At 37.0% G+C, this 20,873-nt stretch overlaps 1 protein-coding gene across 2 annotated transcripts in view; it reads left to right on the top strand.

The window, feature by feature from the left end:
- LOC111427583 (kinesin-like protein CG14535) overlaps window positions 1–20,873 on the top strand; it is a 134,248-nt gene that overhangs the window by 56,272 nt on the left and 57,103 nt on the right. Inside the window, exons 1-2 of one of the 2 annotated variants that reach the window (XM_071199934.1) lie at window positions 8,996–9,212; window positions 20,675–20,843. In XM_071199934.1, coding sequence (XP_071056035.1) covers window positions 9,175–9,212; window positions 20,675–20,843 — 207 coding nt within the window. In that variant the 5' untranslated portion in view covers window positions 8,996–9,174. Of the gene's footprint in view, window positions 1–8,995; window positions 9,213–20,674; window positions 20,844–20,873 lie in introns of those variants that run through there. The other variant, XM_071199933.1, reaches the window with a different exon arrangement.

Genomic DNA, 20,873 nt, shown 5'->3' with positions numbered 1-20,873 from the left:
CGTCCTTACATAACAAGGACAACAACACAAAACCTTCGTGCATTTAATATACAATGAGGGGATAAACTCGGCCAACAATGCGGATATTAGCGAATTTCAATGAAATTTCTCTCTCTCTCTCTCTGCATAATATGCGCGAGATGTAGTGTATTGTGTGATTTCGGTGTTGTATGGTAATATTCGCTCGAGATGTTTATTCTTGAATGTTAAGAGACGAAGAAAAAAATTGGTATACCTTTTTTTGATTTTTTTTCCTGTCCGAGAGAAGAAGAACTCGCAAATAAACAACGTGTCCGCGTAAACACTCGCGAACGCAAAGTATTTCGCTGTACACCACTAATCACTGTCGAGCGTTTAACATACCTCGGTTAAATATGTCTGAGATTAGCGAGTAACTGCAGAGATTCTGCGACACGATGTTTGTCGGAGGTAATAAATTAATACAAGAACGAGAATACTAAAATGTAATATTTGGGAAACCATTAATGATATTAGTATACATAGGGGTGAAAATGTGTTTTTCGAAAAACTGATTCAACTCAGCGGGCCGATCGTTTTTATCAACGTCACTCAACACCATAAACAAGTCAGTCAGTCAGTCAGAATTCGTGGCGCTTTGATTAAAAATGAATGATATCCCTACAGTTGCGGACAGTTTCAGATTTATTCTCGTTCCCGACGTAAATATTTTCTTTGATAGGCTTTCGTTTTGTTTACTAAAAGTTTTTTTTTCTGCAAGAGCCCTTCAACCCTCCCTAATGAGAACAATTTAACGTAGACAAATTGGCCGAGACGAGATTTCAGTTTTAAGTTGAACTTCTTGGCAACGGGGCAGATAAGTGCCGTCTCGAGTCCGGGTCCCGAAGCTCCGGGTAAATGGACAGACGCTGAAATAACTGCTTGAGGAAAACGGGGAACGTCCTTAAAATAGCTTCAGATTTCGGGGTAATAATCGCGAGCGCGCGACTGTTAGTACCTTAAGCTTTTACAACGCCTAATTTTTCCTCTTCTTCTTTTCTTTATCGCGTTTCAAAATGCACAGCGTTCGTTTGGTATCTTTCCGGTCATCGCTTAGTACTTGCATTCAAAAACATCCACCGTCAAAAAGGCAAAGTTTTAATTTAAACTTTGTTAATAAATTCGGTATGCTGGCTATGCGGCATTTTAGAGGTTTTGTTTTTCGGTAAAAGTTTTTATTAAATTCGTTCGAGTACTGGCGTTTTAATTATGAAGATAGCATCCAAAAATGACCTTTAGTAACTTAATGGATGAGTGAATTGTTATGGTGCATCCATCAAGAATAATTACAATGAGTTTTTTAAACTAAAGTTTAATATTTAACTTTTAAGTCTGTTTCTTTTAATTTATGTTTTAAATATTTTTTTGTGCGGTACGTGTTTCGCCTAACCATGCATCATCAGGAATCAATTGAATGGAGGCGCCTTTTATGAAGCGCAATGTCGTGTTAAGAAAAAATATAATAACTAAATCATTTTTTAAATAGGACACTGGCATTTATTGATAATGCAGTTTTTTGGTAGAAAACTTTAGCCTGTTTTGTTCTAGTTCAGTTGTTATTCAGCGCTAAATTGTTGTATACATATTTTTATTGAACGAAAAGTAGAACTAACTCTAGACTTAGAACTAGAAACATTCTGGTTTAGCCGTCTTAAGATACGTGCGGCTAAACCCGAATGCTTCTAGTTCTAAGTCTAGAGTTACTTCTAGTGTTAGTGCTAGTTGTAGTTTGAGTTGTTATTCAGCGTTAGATTGTTGTACAGGGTGTCCCAATTTCGATGTCCGCATAGGCTATCTCCGAAACTAAAAGAGATAGAAAAAAAGTAGCCTACATGTCATGATCTGGTTTTTCGAGAAAATGCTAATACCAAAAACTCCAAACAGCTATCGTCTTTTGTTTTCGCCCTATCGGCAAAAACTGAAAATTTTGCAAAAACGACAATCGCGAATATCTCACTTATTATCAAAGATAGAGTATTATAAATAAAACATTATATGGGCAACTTTTTACGAAGAATTCAGTGGCGTGGCTAGAATTTTTTTCCCATCTTTTATTTTCGAGATTTTAGACGTAACTTTATTTTTTTAAATGGAAACCATAGTTGGCTATGACTTAAAATAATTTGGTATTTTCTTCTGATAACAAATATATATAGTTTGTGGGGTATATTTCTTATAGTTATTGAATAATTAACAAAAATTCATTTTGTTCTATCTAAAACTAATGTATGTATTTAAAAGATAATGTTGCTATGGTGATAACCATACATACTATGATGGAACATAATGTATGAAATAATTGCCAAAGCTTGTATTTAAAAATTCGATAATAACTCTGGCATTATGTGCTGGTACGATGCACCAGCATGTTAAGTGTCAAAGTATAACAAAACTGAATAAAACTTTACAATGAATTTCGAAAATTATGAAAAATTTAACATGATGGAATGCTATATGTTATCAGATAAGAATGCGACGTTAGCCGCGGAATTTTATTTCACAAGATATCCTGAAAGAAGATAACCGCACGTAAGAACCTTCAGTCGGTTAGCAGAAAATTGAATAGATATTTAGTCCTTCCCCTAAACCACATGCAAAAACATACCAAAATGACCTGCAAGAGAAATTGCAACAAGACGTCTGACCCAAAAGCCGCTGCTCCCGAATATGAAAGAAAAATAAGTATAAACCATAAAAACTTAAACTCAGGGTAATACCTTAATATATTAAGGCAGCAAATTGAGCCTTTAGTCGACAACTTGCCACTAAATATGTCTCAAATGATATATGCCAGATATGCCACATAATGCCAGAGTTGTTAGTGAATTTTTAAATACTACTACAAATTCAAGGACAGTAGAGTCTAACAGGACTGCTACATCCATTGTTGTGACAACCTACCCGCAAACTACGTCACACCATATTCCACGCCCAGCTGTTATTATGGTCTATGCGTTTGCTGTGTGTTTTTAGAGGTTATATCCTAGATGTATTCATATTAGTTTTGAAGTTTTATGTTTTAGACGTATTAATGTCTATCATATAACCTCTAAAAACACAGACAGTTACCAGGCGTGGTAAATAGTGTGACGTAGAGTGCGGGCAACCAACCCGTAGTCGACTACAAAAATACAATGGATGTAGCAGTCCTGTTAGATTCTACTGTCCTTGCTACAAACTTTGACAATAATTGGAAACAATGCTTTCCCTCATGGTATGGTTATCACCATAACAACATTAAGTTTTAAATACATACAATAGTTTTAGAAAGAACAAAAAAATTGATACATTATATTCCATCATAGTATGTATGGTTATCACCATAGCAACATTAACTTTTAAATACATACATTAGATTTAGATGGAACAAAATGAATTTTTGTTAATTATTCAATAACTATAAGAAATATACCCCACAAACTATATATATTTGTTATCAGAAGAAAATAACAAATTATTTTAAGACATAGCCAACTATGGTTTCCATTTAAAAAAATAAAGTTACGTCTAAAATCTCGAAAATAAAAGATGGGAAAACAATTCTACCTACGCCACTGAATTCTTCGTAAAAAGTTGCCCATATAATGTTTTATTTATAATACTCCATCTTTGATAATAAGTGAGATATTCGCGATTGTTGTTTTCGCAAAATTTTCTGTTTTTGCCGATAGGGCGAAAACAAAAGACGATAGCTGTTCGGAGTTTTCGGCATTAGCATTTTCTCGAAAAACGAGATCATGACATGTAAGCTACTTTTTTTCTATCTCTTTTAGTTTCGGAGATAGCCTATGCGGACATCGAAATTGGGACACCCTGTACATGTTTCATTGAATTAAAAGTAGAACTAATTCTATACCTAGAACAAGAAGCATTCAGGTCTTTAACCGTACATCTCTTAAGACGGCTTAAAACTAAAGCGCGTTTAACTTCTAAGTCAGTTTGTTTTGTTAAAAAAGTTGTATTTATTGGTTAAATTAAACATTTTTTCGCCTTAATTTATGTTTCAAACATTTTTTGTGCGGTACGTGTTTCGCCCACCCATGATGCATCATCAGGCATCAGACATCAGAGATCATTGGATGGATTATTGGTAGTGCGGTTTTTGGTAAAAAACTTTAACTGCAGTCCTTAAAGTAATGTCAATATTTTGGGTTACTAATAAAAATGTTTGAGTTAGGTTGAGTTGAGAATATAAACAAAGCAAAACCAGTATAGTCTAGACTATACTGGCCTAGATATAGTAGATTCGGTGTTCATCGCAAATTTTATTAAATAATTAAACTATGTTTAACGATGAAGCAATTTTATTTGTTTTTTAGTGCTACATATGTTTCGGAAATTTCTTTCCCTCTTCAGGCACGACTGAAAATACCATGACATTATCAAATTGATTTAACAAATTAACTAAAGAGTAAAAACAATTAAGGAGCAAAAACTAACATTTAACGAAATAAAAGGATTAAAAGAAACAGCTCACCGTCAGATCTCAGAGGAACTCCTTTTTATGATCAAAATTCATTTCTACGTTCGTCAACAATTTAGGCGTATACGTTTAGGAGTTTGAAACAAATTTGAAAAATTTCCTTAAATGTGAAAAAATGTGAGAAAAGTTATTTATGGCTTTTGTCATATTTAAAATAATTTGTTATTTCTTGATAAATAAAATTCTGAAAAACAAAGGAAATGGAGTTAGAGCACGTGTCTTATAGGTAATGTAAAAGTTGACTTACTGGTTTTAACGTAAAAATGTGGTTTATCTTATTTTTTGAATTAAATTAAGAATTTATCTGCAAAAAGAAATAAGAGAAGATGAAAAACTATATGTGATATATATTTAGTGAATGTAACTTACTGAATCTACAGACTTATTAAAATTTGAAAACTGACTGATCTATTATGTAGTATCAACTTTGGGAGACTGAAGTAAGAGATTACTATATTATTAAACTGAAATTGCGCATGCGTTGAATGTGTAATTTGAAAATTAAATGTATTCGATGATTTGGCGAAAAAATGTTTAATTTAACCAATAAATACAGCTTTATTTATGATGAAAATAAGTCTTCTCGAAGTAACAATACAACATAATTATATTTACTTTAGATATATAATTATATATTTGATATAGAGTTCTAGTTAGTGCGAGAAATAGTTCGCTATAGGTTAACAAGGTTTCCTTCGAAGTTCATTTATAATGCAACCCGGGCATAATGGGGATTTGTTGTCACAGTAGAATTACAAATTCACTTTGTAAATTATTGACGGGTCCGTACTTAGTACTGAATTGGCGCTATTAAGGGTACAAGCAGAGGGATTTTGGAAACGTCAAAACCGGCCAGAGTGAAATAACTGTCAAATAGTTTATTAGTAGGGATTGTGTAGGTTTACCTTTCCACATTATTAACTGCACCGAGTTATAGTGGGGTGAAAGCAGATAGAGAAACTTTACGTAAAGGATCTCGCCCACGGGGCACGTGTGTTTCACCAACAAACTTGTGTATGAATATATGTAGATACATTAGATCTTCTATTTCGAGTGGTGGCGTCTCGAGTTTGCGGAGATGCGTGGCCACAAATGGGGCGTATCTTGTTAATTTCAACAGACCGTGAGGCGTTATGCATGTGTGGTCTACACGTGGCAACAAGGTCAAATAATAATGTTGCGAAAAGCACTTCAGCCACACTTCAACCATCAGACGTAACTGACTGCAGCCGTCAGCTAGGGGTCGGAATATTTTAGTTGAAAAATACCACCGTACAAGACAACAAAAACGCACGTTATTCGGCGCTAACGAGTGTCGACGGGAAAAACTTCCGGCAACTCCTCTGCAGGAACCGTCAGCCGGTGACTGCCTCGCCCGGTTCATAACTGACAGCCGCCGCTTTTCGTGAGGCTCCGATTCGCATGTGAAACCCTCTAATTCCAACTCAAACACCGGAGCCTCACAACGTTCCTATTGGAATTTCCGCGTGCTGTGCTCCACCATACGGTTTAATTAAATATTTGCCTCTGTTAATCAACTTCTTTTTGATGTATCACCGTGCCTCAGACATACCTCTACCTTGATTGTTGTAAAAACTTTATTAGTTATTGCGATAACGTCCTAATTTCAAACTATCACAACGTGTAATCCTCGTATGTCAAAAATCATTGTAGCATGTCTAAATCTGACGTTAATTGTAACCCACATCGTCGGGACTGACAAATAATCTCCGCTTCTCGTTTGCATCGCATTAAAATTTCAGAGGTGGACTGAAACTGTCCCTAACGGTCGAGCGGGTTTGGGAGTTCCTGCGGGATAGATCTTACGCAAAATGACACTCTGTGTACGCGAGGTAACATTTTGGGGTATGCGAGGGGACGGCATGGTTGCAGCGTCGAGTGTTTGGATAATTATGGCCGACGAACCGCAGGAGCACACCTAAATGTTCATTAAAATTTATTCTATAGTTGGTTTTCTTCTTCCCTTTTACAGTTTGCTCCTAATTATGCCGGGTGTAATTAAAAAAGATAGCATCCAAAAATGATTTAATGGATGAGTGGATCGTTATAGTGCATCCATCAAGAATAATTACAATATTGAAATTGAGTTTTTTATACTAAAGTTTGACGTTTAACTTCTAAGTCATAAGTAATTTATGTTTTAAATTTTTTTTTGTGTGGTACGTGTTTTACCTAATCATGCATCATCAGGCATCAGCTATTAGTTGAATATATCGTATTAAGAAAAAAATTAATAACTAAATCATTTTTCAAATGGGACACTGGCATTTATTGGTAGTGCAGTTTTTTTGGTTGAAAACTTTAGTCTGTTTTGTAATAGTTCTAGTTTTAATTGTTATTCAGCGCTAGATTTTTATGCATTTGTATTGAACTAAATGTAGAACTAACTCTAGACCTAGAACTAGAAACGTCGGCATATTCGGCTAAACCCGAATGTCAGAACGTTAGATTGTTGTACATGTTTCATTGAGCTACAACTAGAACTAACACTAGACCTAGAAGTAGAAACATTCGGGTTTAGCCGTCTAAACCCGAAAGTAGTGTTAGTTCTGGTTTTAGTTGTTATTCAGCCCTAGATTGTTGTATATTTTTATTGAACTAAGAGTAGAACTAATTCTAGACCTACAACTAGAAACATTCGGGTTTAGCCGTCTTAAGAGACGTACGGCTGAACCCGAATGTTTCTAGTTCTAGGTCTAGTGTTAGTTCTAATGCTAGTGTTAGTTCTAGTTTTAGTTGTTATCCATCGTTAGATTGTTGTACATGTTTGATTGAGTCAAAGCTACGCACGGCTAAACCCGATGGTTTCTAGTTCTAGGTCTAGTGTTAGTTCTAGTTTTAGTTGTTATCCAGCGTTTATTGTATATGTTTCATTGAGTTAAAACTAGAACTAACAGAAGTCCTAGAACTAGAATCATTCGGGTTTAGCCGTCTTGAGGGATGTGCGGCTAAACCCGAATGTTTCTAGTTCTAGATCTAGTGTTAGTTCTAGTTTTGCACTAGCACTATCATTAAAAGTAACACAAGACCTAAAACTAGAATCATTCGGGTTTAGCCGTCTTGAAAGACGTGCGGCTAAATGCGAATGTTTCTAGTTCTAGGTCAAATGTTAGTTCTGGTGACAGTGCTAAGTACTGCTAGTTAGCATTAGATATCACTCTGTTGCATATTTTTATTGAATTAAAACTAGAACTAACACTAGAAGTAGAAACATTCAGGTTTAGCCTCACGTCTTCTAAGACGGCTAAACCCGAATGTTTCTAGTTCTAGGTCTAGAGTTAGTTCTACTTTTAGTTGTTATCCAGCATTTGTTGTATATAAAATTAGAACTAATACTAGACCTAGAACTGGAAAGTTTCGGGTTTAACCGTGCGTCTTCAGACGAACCGCAGGAGCACACTTAAACTTTCATTAAAATTTATTCTATACTTAGTTTTCTTCTTCCTTTTTTCAGTTTGCTCCTAATTATGCGGGATGTAATTAAGAATTCTGTCAGAATAAATTGTATAGGCGCAACATATTGAGGTGTAGGTATAAGAAGGTTTATTTGAAAACGAAATGAATGTGAGAGCGTGCATACTTAATTAAATATTATTGTATGGGGAACGGAAAAAGTCGGCGCGGAATTTGCATAATACGTTTAATCGACATTTATCACGTAATCCCGGAAAAAGTGCAATTAAAAACGAAAAAGCGAGCACCTCTAAAGCTGATCGAGAGCGCTTTTTCACGCTCCCGTCAAATACTTCAATTAATAACAATAATAATCATAATACGGGGATTCGGAATCTAAGCCCGCGCACCACCCTTTCCATTTCTCTTCCGAATTGGCTTCGTTTACGCCAAAGCCGTTCCGATATGGAGCTGGCGGTGCCACCGTTGCAACTCGCTAACAATGATCCTTCAGCAGCATCAGGTGATCTGCAGCAAACGGAAACTTTTCGTCGAAAATGGGAACCCCCATTTCAAAAAACGCAAAGAGATTTTAAAGGGGGCCTCGATATCGACCGATAATGATACTATCGGGCAGATTCATTTCCGTCACTGAAAAAATCTTTTGTTCGCTTTCTCGGCCGATCCACGACGCCGCCCCGTATATTGCTCGGGGGTGGAGTCGTATAATAACGGAAGCTCATAAGGGCTCATTTATTATTCCGGTCACATACGGGTTTGTGGCCATCAAACGAAATGAGAAACAATATTCCACGTATACTGGGGTTGGGGGAGGTTGGTCGCGAAATCTGGACGGTTTAAGAAAGTTTCGTTTCGACCCCAACGGACTTTATTCTTGATTATTAAAAGTGCAAAAGGAAATAAAAGTTAATTTTTTTTAGTTTGGTAGTGTTGTATTCAGTTGGTGTGCGCATATATATGCGCCTCTCGCAGCTGAAGACGCAGTGCTCGGTTTTGGCGCTGGTAGACCATCAGTCGCGCGCACTCGCTGACGCCGCGACGTCCTGTTGAAAACGACGCCGCCGTCGTCCAAACCCGCACACGATGTTACCGCATCTCCGCAAGTGACTCCGATGACCGCGGATGGTCTTCGCCGGAAATGTCATTTTTTAAACATCTTAATACAAAGTTGAACGGTTGAGTTGGTGTTTTTAAGAAACTATCAATTTGGGGGATTCAACGTCGTTATTATTGTTGCAATGGCTTCTTCAGCCGCCACCAGTTGCAGTGAAGGAAGGTAGGGATTTTATTTTTCTACTTACACGCAACTGGAATGTTTCGAGGATAATTTATTAAAACAAACAACTTACATCTCTATTTATAAGTGTTTCGAGAGTCAAGTTCATTATTTGTGATGAATTTCGTATAGGAGGAACGAATTCGACCGAATTGAAGCTTGAAGCTGAAACCTCGGGGCTTATTTGTTTTAGTTTGCCTCTTGGTAAACTGTGAATTAGGGCAGTATTTGTTTTGTCGTGCGGATGAGGGAGGGTTGGGGTAAGGATAAAAATAGAGGCAGGATACGTTTGTGACATCCGCGTCACTCGGCATCAAAGAGGTCTAAAAGTATCGGCTTCCGCCTTGAAACGTTTACATTTCGCGCGTGGAAAAACAATGCTTCTGGACCTCGTCTAATCCGCGCGATTCTGCGGTACATTACGTGGAATACATTACAATAAATTATGTTCGTGTACCCGCTTAATGGTATTACTCGGTCAAATTCACTTGAGAGACAGGCTGAGCTCGTTTCCATAGCTACGTATCCAGAATGTCCTTCGGGGCATCCCACATCCAAGAATACTAACAACTACATTCGGATATAAATGTGATTATTTTTTTTAAATTGCATTCATTAACGATCGGTTTTGGATAAACAAATTAACGTCGTACCGAGAGTAGAACTAATATTGTAGTTTGTTAAACTCGATGAACGCAAATATTTGTCTCAAACTCTGGTTACATCTTGCAATTCCCAAAGTGCGCGATGCTAATTAAAAATGTTTGTAATGTTACAAAATCGAAACTTCTCGACTCGAGCAATATTTCTCAGTTTACGATGGTCGACTCTATTAAATTATATAAAATATGGTAATCCCGCCCTTACACTGAGTGCATTACCACATGCTTTTGCCATCAAGCCGTAAATTATATTTTTAGGACCTTTTTACGGCCAACCAAGGTATATCGTTATATCGGATCGAGTTTCCCAGGTTTTTGTTGTAATTGGAATTTATCGTATATTTTATACCCAAAAAAGTGTTCTTTTTCAAGTAAAAGACAAAGCGGATTTAAAAAAAAAAGAAAACCTTCTCTTCCTATTTGATTTTAGAAGAAGACCCTCGGGGTCGATAAAACCGGCAAAAGGAAACAGATTTCGAGCAGTAGGCCGGGAAGATAGGCCAATCAGATAAATAAAATCGCGAATTCCAAAGGCTGGGGAAGAGGACGACGAAGTCGGGGAAACCTGCAGTGCAGGCACGAGGCCCCACCGGCTGATTTACTACCGTCTCCGTCGACATTATGCAAAGTTCCGAGTCTGTTTCTGCTTCCTTTCGACTTCAAGGAGAATTCAGAGTTGATAATAATCGCTTCGCGCAGATGGTGGAACCCTTATGGGCGAAGATTTAACCCCGTGTTGGTGACAACTCTTCCAACCGAGTTACTCGGTTTACTCCTTTGACATGCGGTCGTTGCATTGAAGCGTTTATCGACAAATACGTCAACGTCTACTGCATTTTCGATATGTTATCGTCATAGATTTTTTTTTAATACGAGTTAAATTAGGTACATTTAATTTGTTTCACGTCATATTTAAAATGAATCGTCTTTAATGGAAAGTATAATTTGAACCATCAAGTTTTATAGCTGCGTCTGCAAACACGGTTCGTGGCAATTTACTTTTCATACACGCGCTTAATATTTGATCAGCAGTCCGAAACGGCCGTGCTTATTTAATTCGGGCTACATTGGATTTTATTGGGCCCCGCCGAGGCCGTTAGCAAATTGATTTAGAATCGTGGCGACCGAGCCGAATATACGGTTATATCTTGATTATAATTATAGTGTTGACACCGGCGCATTGCCAAACATTAACCCGCAGTTTGCCTGTGTTGATAAAGTCAATAAACGGTAACCCTGTATATTGCAGCGTTGCTGCTCTCGAAGCGACACCTCGTGCATAATTACGACACCTCCTTGGGCCAGACTAATTAATATTAAGCCTAACGTAAACATAGACGTGAGGGAGCACTCTTTAAGAAATCCCACTTCGCAAAGATTTCGTTGCCAACTCGTAAAGAATCCCCTATCTTATCGGGTATTCAAATTTTAGCGCGAGGAGCAGGAGAAAAAGTTAAGCTATTACATGTTAGCATCCTCTTAAGGAGAAAATCTTCGGCAGTTCTCAGGCGCGTTTATTTCATATCCCATTTACTGCCCCAGCAGCCGTGAAATAAAAGAAAGTTGCGAGATTTATGCTCTATTTGGAGCAGCTCCCCCTAAGTAGGTACGTTTAATTTAATGGTTTCGTGAGTTTTCGGTTTACATATTTCTGTTTTCGCCCTTCGTCCGTTTTCTAATAAGAGAGCCCGGTAATAGTTCCGTCGAATGTCGCTATGGGACGGATCCGGTGATCTACGACCTCCTTTATTAGATTATAAATACAAAATCGTAGGAGACCTGCATTAAGGGGCTCCATTCGCCCAACAATTTCTCATAAGCCAGGTGCTCGGGCGAAGTTTGCCTCGACACATAAAATATAATTAGGCGTTACTTAATCCGAGTGTGTATTAGCAAGTTTAGATCGTTAGTTCGAAGTCTGTATGCAAGTATGAAGGCCTTTCACAGGTGGTCCTATGAAAGGGTTCAAAAACGGTATGAAGAAATCCAAACAGCGAGTGGTATTAGGTAATATTAACGCGGGATTTGGCCTTTCATTAAACAGAGCAATGATACGTATAATTAGCACCATTAGTACCTGAAACGGCGCGGCGCGTGGATTATTCGTTACGTACGGCCGCAGTTGCCGTGTTTACGTGACTGTAAAGGCCTAGCATACACGTGTGATGCCGCCGCCGTGTCAGCACTAATGCAAATTTCGTGCTGCTAAATTCTGAATAATTGCCGGGCGCCGTTACCTGCACCTTGTTCACACTCGAATCATAGTTATTTGAGTGGCTCTGGGATTATCTGATAATATAGAACGATTCAATATGGTCCTAAATACTTAATCATTTACACTGAACTTCACTTAAGATGCAATATACAAAAACATATGTCCATAGAAGCCAGGGCGTACCTACTTACTTGGACCCACATATAATGCAATATGTCAATATAATTTGACATTACAGTAGAATCTTGATGTAATAGATCAATACGGGGAACGCAGTAGTGTCCGTTATAGTTCAATAATAGTATATTAAAAACACTAGACCTAGAACTAGAAACATTCCGTTTAGAGGTACCTCTCTTAAAATGTCTGGTAGGTAGTAGGTAACGCTAGTTGACATTAAATATCACTATGTTGCATAATTTTATTGAACTAGAACTAACACTAGACCTAGAACTAAAAAGTATCGGGTGTTTCTAGTTCTAGGTCTAGTGCTAGTTCTAGTTTTAATTGTCATGCAGCGCTAGACCAAGAACTAGAATCAGTCGGATTTAGGCTCGTTACTACCATCTTCTCGTTAAGCTATCTATGGGATTATTACTATGGATACGGCTATTTCACGCGGTGTGATTGGCTAGTAGATGGGTTTATCTATAAGATAAATTTAACTAAAAGATGGTAGTAATGGACCTTAGCTGTCTTAAGAGACGTGTGGCTAAACCCAAATGTTACTAGTGCTAGGTCTAATGTTAGTCTAGTGACAGTGCAAGTGTAAAGCGAGAACAAACACTACACCTAGAACTAGAATCATTTGGGTTTAGTCGTCTTGAAAGACGTGCGGCTAAACCCAAATGATTCTAGTTCTAGGTATACTCTCAGTTCTACATAGTAACGGTGCTGGTGTAAAACTAGAACTAACACTAGACCTAGAACTACAATCATAAGGGTTTAGCCGTCTTAAGAGGCGTACGGCTAAACCCAAATGTTACTAGTTCTAGGTCTAATGTTGGTTCTAATGACAGTGCAAGTGTAAAACTAGAACTAACACTATACCTAGAACTAGAATCGTTCGGGTTTAGCCGTCTTGAGAGACGTGCGGCTAAACCCAAATGATTCTAGTTCTAGGTCTAGTGTTAGTTCAATTTTTATTTCAGTAAAAATAGACAACAATTTAGCGCTTTACAACAATTAAAACTAGAACTAACACTAGACTTAGAACTAGAAAGCAATAGAATATTTCTAGTTCTAGGTCTAGTGTTAGTTCTAGTTTTACACTAGCACTATCACTAGAACTAACACAAGACCTAGAACTAGAATCATTCGGGTTTAGCCGTCTTGAATGACATGCGGCTAAATCCGAATGTTTCTAGTTCCCGGTCTAGTGTTAGTTCTAATTTTGCACCAGCACTAGAACTAACACAAGACCTGCAACTAGAATCATTCGGGTTTAGCCGCACGTCATTCAAGACGGCTAAACCCGAATGATTCTAGTTCTAGGTCTTGTGTTAATTCTAGTGATAGTGCTAGTGTAAAACTAGGTTCTTGAGAGACATGCGGCTAAACCATAATGTTTCTAGTTCTCGATCTAGTGTTAGTTCTAATTTTACACTAGCACTATCCCTAAAACTAACACAAGACCTAGAACTAGATCATTTGAGTTGGGTTCGTTTTTAACATTTTTTCATTATCATATCGTCATAAAAAACACATTTGATAACATAGTATAACATAGCATTTTAACATTAAGATTTTCGATTCAAAGTCGATCAAAGAATGTCGTTACGTGTACATTATCCACCAATTTCTAAACACCCTGTATATTGCGAGTTATATGAAATTCCTGGTATATTATTATCATCTTTTTCCATCTTATAGATTTAATAAAACTCAAGTTTTACACTTTTCTCGATGGATGTATTTTATTTTAAGTTCTACCGGTTTCGATTTTTACAAGTCATCTTCAGGAACTACGTCAGTATTGAATTAAATCTCCTGAATCTATTAAAAACATCTCTAATTCGATGATGACAATCGTGTCGGAGGTTTACAATAGATTTTATGTTAGAAAGTGGAGATTTGTAATAGATTCATGACATTTAATTCAATGCTGACGTAGTTCCTGAAGATGATTTGTAAGATTAGAAATCGGTAAACTTAAAATAAAATACTAGTACTGTTCAATTATTCTAAAGATTATTTTAAATACTTATACCAGTATCATTCTGAACATTATAATCGATTTTTGCTAATTACAGAACGAAAACTGGCTGAAAATTAAAAGATCCACCCAGAATTAGAGCAGATTGCGTTTCCCTTAATTGCCCCGACATGATTAATTACCGGGAAAACGGGTTTCTGTCGTCTTCTTCCGATTCCCATCGCCAAAAGTCCGGGAGCTTAACCCCACCCCTTACCAAACGGGGAAGTTATTAAATCAACCGCCTCGCGAACATCAAAGGCTGACGACTTATCGGCGGGGCGCAGCCCCCGTCATTCGGGTTTTCAGCGACTTTGCGGTTTCTTTTTCGCCAACACATTCTCGCGTAGACGGATGTATAAGAATTTTTCCGAGACTTTCAACTCTTTTGGGTTATTTGAGGGCTTTCGGTAAATCGACAGCGGAAAAGTGCATTTCAACTTGAATTTTACGGCTTATCATAGGTATCTGAACTAAGCAAAATACATCTTGTTTTTAATAAGTTTTGTGTGGGTTTTAGTATAGTTGGGTTTATTATTTCTAGCGAATGTTTGTTCTTAGGATAATGTTAAAATTCATACCTAACTGGAAGTTAATAAGTGGGCAGTTTATAGTCGAGTAACCCGAATGCTAAAAGTTTTCAGCTATTTTAGTTTAAAACAACGCATGATCATCTCGTACTTACCACGTACATAAAGTGTATCAAATATTATTCGCAAAGTTGGCATTCGAGAAGTACCTGGAAATATGGTTTCGTTGTCATGACTGTTAACTCAGAATTTTGCCACTCACTGTACAATAATTAATACAGTACTGGACAAAAATTGTTCAGGTTCCTCAATAACCTTCTTCAGGCTCAAACAAATCATGAAACAGTTTTGTATTGATATTACTTACTGATATTACTATTCCTTGCCCTATATTATTTAATATAGTTACAGAAATGAAGATTACCTCTAAAAAAAAACTGTAAGGTTATAATACGTAGTGCGTTAGAAACGACAATAAAAGAGAAACATTCCACGAATTTCTTCCGTTTCCGGGCATACCGTACATTAGTAACGATAAGTTATCGTCCCATGAGGTTCTTGTTATTAATTTACCCGAGTTTCGCCCTTCGCGTAAGATTATCGCGTCTGATTACCGCATTAGGTAGGGAATGATCATTTATTAAAAAAATAGACGACCTGCGATACGGTCACAAATTAAATTTCTCGCGGTCTAAGTTAAGAATGAAAAATTCGAGTTTAATTTTTATACAGGGTTGGGGTTAATACGGGGCGTTGTTCTACCGTTTTAGGGTTCTATACCGTGTGGGTACTGTGTAAGGCCATGGTGATCCATCAGTTACAGTGACGTTATCGTCGTTTGCATCGTGGCACGTGGGTCACTTGGTGTGTACGGAGGGGAAACCACGTGTAAATAGGGCACGCGTTCATAACGCACACCTCGTGACTGTCGAAAAATAAACAACTCTTTGTTTTAAGTTTTTACGCGAAATAAGTCGAAATAGCGACGGTGAGGAAAGTCCGTCTGGTAGATTTTCCAATTTCACAGACCCCTGGCTTCGAACGAAAGTGTCTGGCCACGTGACAACTAACCGGGAGGCCTTCCTGGGGCGTCGCTTGCGCCGTGACGTCCATACGTAATCCTTCTGCGACGCTGTTTAGAGAGGATACTGTCAAAATATAACGGTTTTCTGAAAATGGCCGACGCGACGCTAGGCGGACGGGGGAAGAGGCTTTTGCTTCCATTTATTTAAAAGTGTCTTGTTTACTTTACGGCTCAACGTCGATTTGATCTTGTACCACTTAAAACTTGCCCAAACTTGTACTCGACGAACAGCAATAGTAGCAGCGATAGCACGGTAATAATGGATGTAAATTTTAAATGCCCCCCGTCTCGCCGCATTTTAAATGCAATTATGCAAATGATTTTATCGGCCGACGGGATAATTTTATAATGACAACGACCAACGTCGCACAGCCAGACACGTTGAAAAAGGGGTTGTTCCAACCTGTTTAAAATATGCGAGCTACCCCAATTATATGCCCAATAATAATACAAACTATTAGTTTTGGTTATTCATCGACATTTTAACAAGTTCAATGAATGTTGTTGTATTATTCATGAGAAAGGAATTAAAAAAAAATGTGAAAAGAATTTACGTTTTGAGAGTAGAGAACGATGATATTACCATAGTGAATGTGGCATTGAAAGCTGAGATCGTTAATCGGCTTGTCGTGTACGAAGCACTTAAGCAAAAGGTAGACGTTAAAAAATTACACGAATCGAAATAGTTGGGAGGACTGCACGAACGAGGAGCAAAAAGCAATTAGCAAAAAACGAACGTAAACATAATACTGCGCGGGGCCCGTAAATTTATAGCTCGAGTATCAGTTTTTACACTTTTGCGTTTTACCACCCTCCAACCCCTTTCTTGGGGTAAACCTGTGATCGCGACGACATCACGCAATAAGTCACTTAATTTCCCTTTTTGATACGCTCCGAAGGACAAACAGTTATGCTCGATCAGATTTCCTCCTCGAGATTTCCCACCCTTGAAAATACACATGGCACAAGGTGGATGGCGTCCTTCCTAGAACTAGATATATCCCCATAAACTTAGCTTTTAAACGGCCTCTTTGAATATTATTATTTCGATTTCCATTGATGTCGAAGAGGGCAGTAGTAGAACACGATATCGAATGGCGCAACGAAAATAAATAAATTCGGTAGTCTGAAGCGCGAGGGTGGAATAGAACAACAAATAATTGACGCTAGACAACGGATCTCGATGTCTTCGACAGTCTAACACCTCTTTTTGTATGTCCTTTTTTGGAATCTCCTTTTTTTCTCCTTTATTTGTGTCTTCTCTTTTTGTATCTCCTTTTTTTTGTTACGGCTTCTTCCCTTTTTTATTGTTCCGAGTTTGCTTCTCTGACGTCTTCCAGCTGCTCTTTTCTTTAAAGGTCAACTCGTAGCGATACGTTTAACCTTTCCAGATGACTTTCTCGCGTCGCGCGTTTTTCAGTTAAAAACAGAAATCTGCTTCGAAACGAGTTTTCAGCGCCTCTTTAAAAAGAAGCATCTTGCACCAAAAGTGTTCGTATTTGGCTGACAGCCAATGATAAATGGATGGTCGTCGAGAGAGATGAAGATTTTATAATAAAAAGCCACGGTTTTATGGAAACAAGAAGTTATTCAAGCGGTGACTTTCTGGAAGCCTTCTCGTGTATCGGTATGCTGATATGAACTTGTAGGAATGCGGGCATTAATATTGTTGGTTTAGCCCATCAATTTTATGCATTCCTGACGTTCAGCGAGGGGAATGAAATGCCCTAGTAGAGAATATGGGCCATGACTTTCTCCTTTATAAGCTATATTCTATACACTGATAAAATTTATCAGTTAATTGTCATTGTAAAACACGTTTCAAATATAGAAACTGACGAGCATGATCTGATAATCCAAATCAAATTTCATTGATTTCTATGTTACAACGATTATTATTTTTATAACATTCCTTTTATCCCCATCTCGAAGGGTAAATCTTAGGTTTTCCCTTCACGTCGCCCTCAAGGCTATTTTTCTCTGACAAAAGTTGACGTTCGCACCTGATGCTCAATTATCCTTCCCGTCCCCTCGAACACCACAGATGTCCCCGACGCGATTCCTAGCGTAATAAAGAGTGATTTATAAAGAAAGTACACACATGTACGGAGTGCAACCCCTCCTCTCTCTTCGAGTGGAATGAGCGTATAAGCCGGAAAGGGCTGGGTGCATGGACATTTCTCAAGTTTAAACAAGCTCTTTCCTTGGGCGAATGCTGTCTCCGTACATTCTGGTAAAATATCGCAACGGTCTCGAAGAATACACTGTGATTTTGATATCATTGTGGGTGTATATCAAGTCGTTGGTTTAAAATAAAATACAGTAAAACCACAATAACGAATCTCGTTAGAACGGAGTTCGGATATAACGAACAAAATATTTTTAAGTCATAATATTATCTATTATACATTATTAGTATATTTAAATATAAATGTTAGCGTTCATAGATAGAATCCAACTCGGGTTATTCCCCTAATTGATCTATTTTATGTTTATAGATAAACTCGTGGTATTCCACTTGACTAAGCGACATTTTGTCGTTTTTAGAGATTTTCATGCTGTCTCGTAGGTAACGATGTAACTTATCTTAGAAAAAATCCTGAATATCGAAAGACCTAAAATACCATTTGTTTTAAAGGATAAAGCTAAGTAACTTTAATTTTATTATTATATTCGTAATCTTCATAAAATAACCGTTAAAGTGAGTCCAAACATGACGCATTTCTCTCAAAAAACCAAAAAGTTCGAACTTTCAACTATTAATTTTGACATATTTGTCAACCTCATAAAACATCCTTTAAAATGAGTCCAAACTCGACGTATTTAACTTTAATATTAATAGAGATACAATCACTTCCGGTTTGAAACGTCAACGTCAATTTTGACATATTTGTCATCTTCATTAAAAAACCTTTAAAATGAGTCCAAAGGTGACGCACTTATCTCAAAAAACAAAAAAGTTAGAATAAAAAACATTAACACGTTCAGTGCCACTGACTCCGCTAGGAGCCAGTCGGTTATCGTACCATATGTCATCGACTCCGCGCGGAGCCGACTACCTTGAGAGTTGGCAGCGAACGTGTTAAACCCGAAGTTAGCAACAATGAAGATAGCAATTTAATTTTTAAATATTAATTAAAAATATCAATTAATTTTTGTGACAAACATTAATTGTAAGACATTTTATAAAAATTAAGAATATGTCAAAATGACATTGACATTTCAAATCGGAAGTTGCTTATATCTCGAGTAATATTGGAATTAATCGTATCATGTTTGGACTCATTTTAAAGGATTTTTAATGAAGATTACAAATATGTCTAAATTGAGGTTGACATGTTAAATCTGAAGTTAGTTATCGTATAATAGAAGTTTTATAACTGAAGTTAATCTAGTGTTAGTCACTTTTCAGCACTTTCTTTTTATTTTTAATGTGTTTTTTCGTCATTTCACAGTGATTAAAAAAAATCGTCGATTTTTAAGAAGATGATTTTTAATATTTCTTTTGTTAAAAAAAAGCGTTCTTAAATTTTAACCTGTAAACTTGTAACACTTCGTCCTTAATTTAGTTTTACAACTTTTTATCTGATTTCGACTTTGATACGTGATCTTTTTTAACAAAAGAAACAGAAATATTAAGAAACTTGTTTGTAAAATGGATAGGATAAGGGATGTAAATCTATTTGTAGAGTCTCTAAAGGTGGCCAAGGGCCGAAACTAGTTAGACTTAAATTCGGTATAAAATAGAAATCAGTTGAAAAGTACAAAATCACACTCTAGATAATTTTCCTCAAAAATTTGTACACGAAACATCATTTTGACTCTAGTATTTGTGATTAAATTTATGTCATGTGATATGCATTGCAATACCAATACTGTGATATTGGTTGCATATACGCAAATCTCGTATACTGTGATATTGGTTGCATATTTGCAATGATGACGTCGGGTACGATAATTAATTAACACACTGTATAAAGCCACGTAGACTGAACGCAACGGTGTTGTGGATAGTTGTCCGCTTTTGTATATATTAAAATTATTCATACAACTTTCGGCTATAACGGACACTCTTTTCCCGTATTAATCCGTTTTACTATACATTTATTTTAAATAACTACACTTTTGTAATGAAAGGTTTAATATCTGTAGATGACAGGTTGCGTTCTTTTCCTTTGGGGTTTATAAAAATTGTTTCTTTAATGAAAATTTCGTTATGTAACGTTTATAAGCACGCTACCTGAATCCTCTTTGAGGAAAGCTTTTCATGTTAAAAGTTAATATTATTAAATTAGCGAAAAAGAAAAAAAGAATTTTTCATCGAAAACGATTTTATACACATTCTCACAAACGGGGGGCGCTATCATAAAAATTACTTCGTTGCAACTGCCTCGGTAATTTTGACTGAACAATGCGTTGCTGCCCAACGAATCCGATTACCTATTCAACTATTTCCTGGCTGAAATGAGCGCAATATGAGTCGGCCGCGATAAAAAAGCAACGAATTTTTGTAACCCCGCACATATCGGGGGGGCTATCGAAAAAATATGCTCGGCTTAATTGACGTTGTTTTTTGTTGTCGAACGGATGTCGGGAATTACAAAAACATCCGGACCTAGTTGGTTTTTGTAAAATTCGCTCTAGGATTATATAGAAAACGGTTCGGATTATGTTTTATTTTTTTTTGGTATATCATAAATGATAACAATAATAAAGATTAACGAATTAAATTTCAAAATTTATTATTGTAATTTATTATTATTATTTATTATTTCAGGGCAGCTCAAAAACTAAATCTTTCCTCATCACCCCATCGAAGAAAAAGGCTGAATTCCGATGACAGTGAGCCTAATGGTTTCTGCGGGGTCCTGCAGAGGACTCCACCTCCTGTACCTCCAGCGTTACTCCGCAGGATCGGGGTTAAAGAGATTACAGGAGTAGGAAAGGTAGGATTTTCCGTATTCCTTTTTATACTT

This window comes from Onthophagus taurus, chromosome 11, assembly GCF_036711975.1.
Source record: "Onthophagus taurus isolate NC chromosome 11, IU_Otau_3.0, whole genome shotgun sequence".
NCBI lineage: Eukaryota > Metazoa > Arthropoda > Insecta > Coleoptera > Scarabaeidae > Onthophagus > Onthophagus taurus.
This window is presented reverse-complemented; position numbering and strand designations above follow the sequence as displayed.